Below are 7,347 nucleotides of genomic sequence, written 5' to 3'. Positions count from 1 at the left end.
TGGCTGCCTGACCCAGGGGTTTCCCCCAGAGCCTAGATGTCTGTCATTCCCTCAGCAAACCACCTTGGATCACCCAGAGGTAACTTTGGGACTATCCCAGCAGCCCATGACTCCCCCAGGAAGAGTCCACTATACCCATTGCTATCCTGGGTTCAGTCATACTATGGAGGTGGTGGAGGCAAACTTGAGAAGAGGCATAGGAGGAGGCAGAGGAGAGGACCAGAGGCCATGGGGCAGGCTGGCCCTCTTGTGGAAGGGGCAGTGGTTGCCAGCAGTTCTCACAGGAGTCCAAAGCTCCAGGCTTACTCTATGCTCGTCCATCTCTGGGAGGCCTCCCTGCCAACCAGAGCCTGGTGTTCTGGAACCCACTGGTGCTACAATATGCTGTGAGCCCCATACCCAGTCCTGTTTTTGCTTCTGTACTGTCCCTCAAGACTGGGGTATCGCAGTGAACAAGGCTGGTCTCCTTTCGCCCGGGGACTAGGAAGGGGGGAACAGAACCCTCTCTTGGAGAATACACCCCTCCTGCATCACCCCAAATGGATTGGCTGCTTTGGGGACAGCTGAAGTACTGTGACCAGATGTTTCCAGCAAAAACTGCTGTGCCCAGCCCAAGAGAAGGTGCCACCTGTCCTCTCCAGGAGCCCAGGGGCCTCCAGCCAGTCACCTCCTGCAGCTGCTGGCCATGGGGCAGGACTCAAGGGCCCTGGGCGGTGTGATCTCGGCAGCAGCTGCAGGGCTGGGCCTTGGGGCAGCTCCCAGGCCAGATGGCCGCCATACGGTGTAGCTACACAACAGCCTCCTGTCTGTCACCTCTGCACCTAAGACCAAGCCAGTGGAGAGGGGATCTGAGGGCTGCAGGATGGCCAGGCTTCTGGGACCCACTCTGGGCTTCCTGGGACAGCCCCTCCTCCTGGAGTGCTGGGGTAGGAGGAGCTAAAACTCAGATGTTGCTCCCTCTCTTCCTGCCCCCTTTTGAACCCCTCCCTAGCTGGACTTTCCAGGTCCTGCCCCAGCTCCTGCAGGAGCACCTGACCCTCCTAAGCACCACAACCTCAGTCAAGAGCCCAAGACTTGATTTGTCCGCCAGCGGGCAGGGCAGGGGCACGCACGCACTCTGCCTGTCAGTCCAGAGCCCCTCCATGATTGCCCCCCCACTCCCAGCCTCGAGTGCTCTGGGTTAAGGCTGGGAGTGCGAGGCAGTGCTGGAAGCACATATGCCCCCACAGAAGCTGCCGTCAGGCACTTCCTCAACAAACATCAAACGCACATTCATTGGGGACCCAGCACAAAACAAGGAAACAGGAGAGACATGATACCCCAGGGTCAGGGCACAGGGAGTGCCAGAGAAGGCTCAGGCAGAAGAGGACAGTGGCAGCAGGGAGATCTTTACTAGGGTGGTACTCAAGAAAAGCCACCCTGGACGAGGTGACATTGAACTGGGATGAAGAGGAGCCAGTGAAGGGAACATTTGGAGAACATTCCAGAACCTGAATGACCAGCAATCCAAAGGCCTTAAGATCTTGCTGAGTGCCAGGTGTTGGGGGAACCACTCAGATCCCCATTCTGCACATGAGGGTTACTTCAGCCCAAGGTCAGGGGCTGGCAGAGCTCAAGGCCCAGAGGTGCAGAGGCAGGGCACTTCCCCAGGGAGAGCCAGGACCCAGAGCTCACTATTCCTGTGGAGGGCAGAGGACTGGACAGAGGGGAGGCAATTATTTAAATGGGCTTCCCCAGGAAGAGGTCCTCAGGGCAGACAGATCCCTGATAAAGGGAGCTGAGCCAGGGCTCTGCTGTCTCTCTGAGGGTCTGAGAGGCTGTGAGTACACTGTGATTCCAAGGCTCCCAGCTGCAGCTGCCAGGTTTAGGAAATAAACATGCAGGACATCCGGTCAAACAAGGAATAACTTTTTAGTGTAACAATGCGGCTTTCCTTCCCACAGACTTTGGATGTAATCGCGGTGGGCTCCACTCTTCCTTCCCATACTCACCTTGCCAGCGTCCTACTCCTTATAACCCAGTCCCTCCTGTTTTGCACCCCCACCCAGGACAGAGTCTTCTGACCCCCTCTGGCACCAGCCTGGCCAGAGGACTCCATGCCCACATCCTCCATCCTGGCTCCCAGGGGTGCAGAATGAGAGATTGCCTGTTGTGTGGCCCTGGATACCTTCCCTAACCTCCTTCACCAAAACAGGGTAAAAACAAGTGCATCTAGTTAATGGGGTCGTTGGGAAGTTGATCGGGGTATAGAGTGCCTTTAAACCTGCTTAGCCAAGGGCAGCCTTAGGTCATGGGGTGGGAGGGTGCAGGGAGTCTGCACGGCCTCTGCACAGGGACCCATCATTCTGTTTCTTTCTGGCTATTTCCCTCTTCCAGAACAAGGTGTCCCCTCTCACACCTTCATGCCACTCCTCCTCCCGGAACACCCTGCCCAGGACGCCAGTCCTGGCGGTTCTTGCTATCTCCTCCTTTTTGAACACGTTCCAGCCTAACCTGGGCTCTGGAGGGCCCCCACCCCGTCGCGTTTGCCAGGAGGTGTCCTGTCCTCCGTGCCCAAAGACAGCTTAGAGTGCTCGTCCTCTGTAGATGCTGGGCTAGGGTCTGCTGAGAGGGTGTGAGTTCCCTGCTCTGGCCTCCAAAGTCGAGATCCCGCTTGAGTACTGGAAGAGGGTCCCAGCTGAGTCAACTTAAATTCAGAAGAAGGTTTTCAAGGAAAAAGGTGGTGTCATTTTTTTCATAATTTACAACCCCACCCATGCGCCCCTTCCCCGTTCCAGGGCCCGCGCCCGGGAAGGTGGCAGGAGGCCGGCGCCCTGACTGTGCTTGTGGGTGACTGCCCCGGCGCAGGCCTGGGTAGAAGCGGGCCCTTAGAAGGGGTCTATGCAGACCAACGCTATTGGGACACTACTACGCGGGAGGCACCGAGGCTCAGGCGGCAAGTATCGCGAGAGAGCCCCTAACCCCCGCACCGCGCCCCAAACCCCGCTTCCACCCCAGTGCCCTCGCTGTAGGGGCGAGTGGCGGGCTAGGCGGGGCGACGGGGAAGAAGAGGCGAGGGTGACCTCAGCGGTTCCCCCGCTCCGGGAAGTCTCCTCAGCCCGCCCCCCAGCCCCCGCCCGGAGTTTCGCTCTCTCCGGGGCGGGGCGAGCGGCGGGCGGTGCCGGGCCGGTCAAGTTGGAGCGCGCCTCTCCCGGCGCCCTCCCAGTCCCCGCGCCCTCCCCGCCGGGGCGCGCTGCCCACTGCTCGGTGCCCGCTGGGGCCTCACCGGGTAGGGCCCGCAGCGCAGGCGGAGACCAGAGAGGAGCTCCGGGCGGCGGAGGTGAGCGCGGGGGGCGGGCTCACGGCTCTGCCTGCCCCGCCCGCCAGCCCGCTCCCCGCGGCCGCGCTGCCATAAATGGGGCCGCCGGCGGCGGCGGCGGCATCTGGAGGACCGGGAGGCAGCTGGAGGCAGCGCGGAGTAACTTGGCGGGCGGCGGCGCAGCGACTGGGGCGTCGGGGGACGCAGCGGCGGGCAGACGCCTGGGAGTGAAGTTCAGGGGCTCCCAGGAGGAGATGCGCGCAGGTTCGCGCAGCTCGGGCCCCTTCGCTAGTGTCCCGGGACCCGCCCCCGCGGCGGAGTGGCTGCTGTTTACTTTCGATCGAGTTTTTCCTGCTCCGGGCAGGTGCCCAGGGCGGCTCCGGGCGGGCAGTTAACGCGCGTCCCTCCCGTGCCGGTCTTTACGCGCTGCCTGCATGGGACAGGCGCATCGGGAGCGTCTCCAGGCGCGCTGACTGGCGTCCCGCTTTGCCCAGGTGATGTCGGCGGCGGCATGGAGTTTCCCGAGCACGGTGGGCGGCTTCTGGGCCGCCTGAGGCAGCAGCGTGAGCTGGGCTTCCTGTGCGACTGCACCGTGCTGGTGGGCGACGCGCGCTTCCCAGCCCACCGCGCTGTGCTGGCCGCGTGCAGCGTCTACTTCCATCTCTTCTATAGGGACCGGCCCGCGACCAGCCGCGACACTGTGCGGCTCAACGGTGACATCGTCACGGCGCCCGCCTTCGGCCGCCTCTTGGACTTCATGTACGAGGGCCGTCTGGACTTGCGCAGCCTGCCTGTGGAGGACGTCCTGGCTGCCGCCAGCTACCTGCACATGTACGACATCGTCAAGGTCTGCAAGGGCAGACTCAGGGACAAGGACAGGAAGGAAGGCCTGGAGACCCCCACCCCTCGGGCACAGCGACTTGGTCAGCCACCACGTCTCTGGCCTGCCTGGACTCCTGACCTCTGCCCAGCTGTACAGAAGACCAAGTCCCCCAGCGTTGAGGTCAAGGCTGCCTTCCCTCTCCCCTCATTTAGACCTTCTCCCTGGCAGGCCCCAGGAGGGTTAGACCAGGCCCTGGACCTGTCACTGAAGCCTGGCCCAAGGCAGGAGACTGTCCATTCACCCTGCATCCTCCAGACACCCCTCTACAGCCACAAGCAGCAAGGTGCCCAGCTACTGGTGAAGGACGAGCAGGACTCACTGTCTGAACAGGAGGATGACAGCAGCCCCAGGAACCCCCACAGTCCTCCAAAGCCACCCTGTGTTCCTGCAGCCAAAGGCCCAGCAGTGGGCCTGGAGCCCCTGCCTATCAGCCGGGCAGCAGGCAGCCAGGAGCTAGAGCTGGACGCAGGAGGAGTGGCAAGTGAGGGTGAGCTGGGGCCTGGTGGGCACCTCTGCACCTGCCCGCTGTGCAGCCAGCTGTTCCCCAGCTCCCATGTGCTGCAGCTGCACCTTAGTGCCCACTTCCGCGAGCGGGACAGCACTCGGAGCCGGTTCTCACCTGACAGGGCTGTGCCTACGTGCCCGCTCTGCGGGAAGACATTCTCATGCACATATACGCTGAAGAGGCATGAGCGGACCCACTCAGGGGAGAAGCCTTACACCTGTGTGCAGTGTGGCAGGGGCTTCCAGTACTCCCATAACCTAAGCCGCCATGCTGTGGTACACACGCGGGAGAAGCCCCACGCCTGCCGCTGGTGCCAGCGCCGGTTCACACAGTCTGGGGACCTGTACCGCCACGTGCGCAAGTTCCACTGTGGCCTAGTTAAGTCCCTGCTGGTGTGATGCATCCCTGTGGGCCCTGGGGGTGGAGTGGAAGGGAAGGGGCAGGGCCCTCCCATTTGGACACTGTAACAGCCAGACGGGATCCTCTGAGGCTGGACTTCAGACCCACCCTGCAGAAAGGATGCTGCTGCTTCCGAAAACTGTCTTGGACTCGGGTGACTTGGGCAACCTTACCCTCATGTGTAGCTGACTCCTGCCCCCGGCCATGCCCTATCCAGACTGATGTGATGTCTTCCTCTGTTCCTTCCAGCCAAGCTCCCAGGGGTGTCCTGCAGGCACCTGGTTTGACCCAGGTTCCTGGGTGTAAGGGCCCACATTTGTCTTCTGTCTGGGATGTTTCTTACTGTCTCTCTGTCATACTGTGGAGGTACCCTTGAGAGCCTGGCCTCATGCTAGGTGAATGATTCACGTGTCAGAAAAGTCCTTAGTGTGAGTTCCCAATGGAGCGTTCAAAGGGAACAGGCTACTCTTGATGGGTGGCAGCAGGAAGCACTGCTGGGAAGGCCTAGGGCGCCGAGAGGGCCAGCAGGGGCCATCTGGGCACAGCTGGTATCACGGGGGTGGGGGGCTGTAGCCCCAGCAGGGGTCCTGGAGCAGGAGTAGAGCCAGCTAGAAGCAGAGTGGCTCTGTAGTTACTGTCACTGAGTGGGATTCGGGTCCTGACTGTACTGTAACTTTGGGCAGGAAAAGTGGGAATTTGGAAATGGCTTCTCTTTAGACTCAGAAAGAGCCTCCATGAGGCTCTACGAGGCTGCTGGCAGGCCGTGAGGTGCTGAGCTGCTCTCCTGCCTAAGTGCAGGTCTGGGGTACAATGTTTGCAGGGCTTCCTGGCTCCCAGGGCTGAGGGTGAAAGCCACCCTGGGATGAGGAGGGGGAGGCTGGCACTCCCGGCTTATGAATGACCACAGCCCTGCATTGGTTTGGGTCACCCAACTTCACCTACTTGCTCACCAAGTAGATCCTGCTGCCAGGACCTCACTGGTTGTGGCCTGGGGCAGGTGAGGGGCTGGGGCTGGGGTAGCTTGGCCCCAGCTTCTGGGGGTCAGCAGGTGGCTTCCCCAGGCCCTGGGCTATTCCTATTGGGAGTGGCACAGAGGACAGAGTCTGGCCAAATTTAAGTTATTTTCTCCTAACAACACTGATGTCGTATTTATAAGTCTGATTAGTCTGGTGTGAAATGACGGTTGGCCTTCAGCAGGTAGATGCATCCAAGGCTTATTCCCTGTGTGCTGGGGCTCTCCTGGTGTGCAGGCCGCTGGCTGGAGAACTCACTCGGCACAAGGCGCTGGTCTGACTGGGGAGGGCCTCTGCTCTGGAAGGGCTGGTGGGACTTCCCACCCACTATGATGTGCTCTGTGATCAGGGGTTTCCATGCATGGGCCGTGTGTCCATGTCTGACTCCAGCCCGTGGCAGGGCCTGAGCCAGCCCAGCAGCCCTTGCAGATGGGCAAGCACACCTCAGCCGATCAGAGAGAAGTGGCCTTGCCCACCCCAGTGGTTTTCAGGGGAAGGACTCCCCTTCCCTGGGCTGGGAAGCCTACCTGGGTACCAACACTGGAGTCTGTTTCTTCACACAGTTACTGTGGTGTCAGCATAAGCAGAAGTGCTACTTTTAATATTATGTATGTGCGTGTGTGTACGAGACTTGTGTGGACATGTGTCAGGGACAGCCTGGTAAGGGGTGCTCCCAGCCAGCCCAGCTGCCTGCCCCAGGTCTCTCTGCAGCTCAGCGTCTGGGGGCCAGAGGGCAGCTCCAGTGACCCCCACAGGACAGTCGTCTGTGCTTAGCATTTGGTGGGAAGACCTTGTCTGCACAGACCCACCTGCTGCAGCCGTGATAGTCATGGAAATGAGTACTGTCTTCCTATGTTCACGTGTTGACAACAGTGGAAATAAAGCCCACCCCAGGTGGAGATGGCCGTGATAATTCCTGGGAGCAGTTGGGGCTGGGCCATGCTTCCTGTCTCCTGGTGTGGGCTGGCAGAGTGGGGGCTGCTGGTCTGGGCACATGGGGGCAAAAGAGGCCAGGAATCGGGGTCTGGAGCATGGCAGGTGGCACCCCTCTTTACCTAGGTTTATCCCTACAACCAGAGTTTTGGGGAGGGGCATCCCAGGGAGGCAGGGTACAGGCTAAAATGCAGGGATGCCACAGCAGCATCTGGCCCTGGGGAAGAGGCCAGACTGTGGACACCTGCTGAGCCTTAGGCTCAGGTGTTGGATCTGCGCCTTCCTAATTCTATGGTCCTGGGTCCCCCTGTCCTCC

General features: G+C 60.8%; 1 protein-coding gene across 3 annotated transcripts; it reads left to right on the top strand.

Moving 5' to 3' along the window:
* Window positions 1–2,941: 2,941 nt before the first annotated feature.
* On the top strand, window positions 2,942–6,991 carry ZBTB42 (zinc finger and BTB domain containing 42). 3 transcript variants are annotated; one of them, XM_053596039.1, is made up of 2 exons: window positions 3,218–3,319; window positions 3,971–6,991. In XM_053596039.1, the coding sequence occupies exon 2, from the start codon at window positions 4,056–4,058 to the stop codon at window positions 5,082–5,084; it is 1,029 nt and encodes a 342-aa protein (XP_053452014.1). In that variant the 5' UTR covers window positions 3,218–3,319; window positions 3,971–4,055; the 3' UTR covers window positions 5,085–6,991. The 3 variants fall into 3 exon arrangements, with proteins under 3 accessions (XP_053452013.1, XP_053452014.1, XP_053452015.1); XM_053596040.1 differs by lacking the exon at window positions 3,218–3,319 and adding an exon at window positions 3,832–3,896; XM_053596038.1 differs by having other exon boundaries at window positions 2,942–6,991.
* Window positions 6,992–7,347: the final 356 nt, after the last annotated feature.

Source organism: Nycticebus coucang, chromosome 6 (assembly GCF_027406575.1).
Source record: "Nycticebus coucang isolate mNycCou1 chromosome 6, mNycCou1.pri, whole genome shotgun sequence".
NCBI classification, from domain to species: domain Eukaryota; kingdom Metazoa; phylum Chordata; class Mammalia; order Primates; family Lorisidae; genus Nycticebus; species Nycticebus coucang.
The sequence above is the reverse complement of the archived record's forward strand: the minus strand, read 5'-3'. Positions and strand labels throughout refer to the sequence as shown.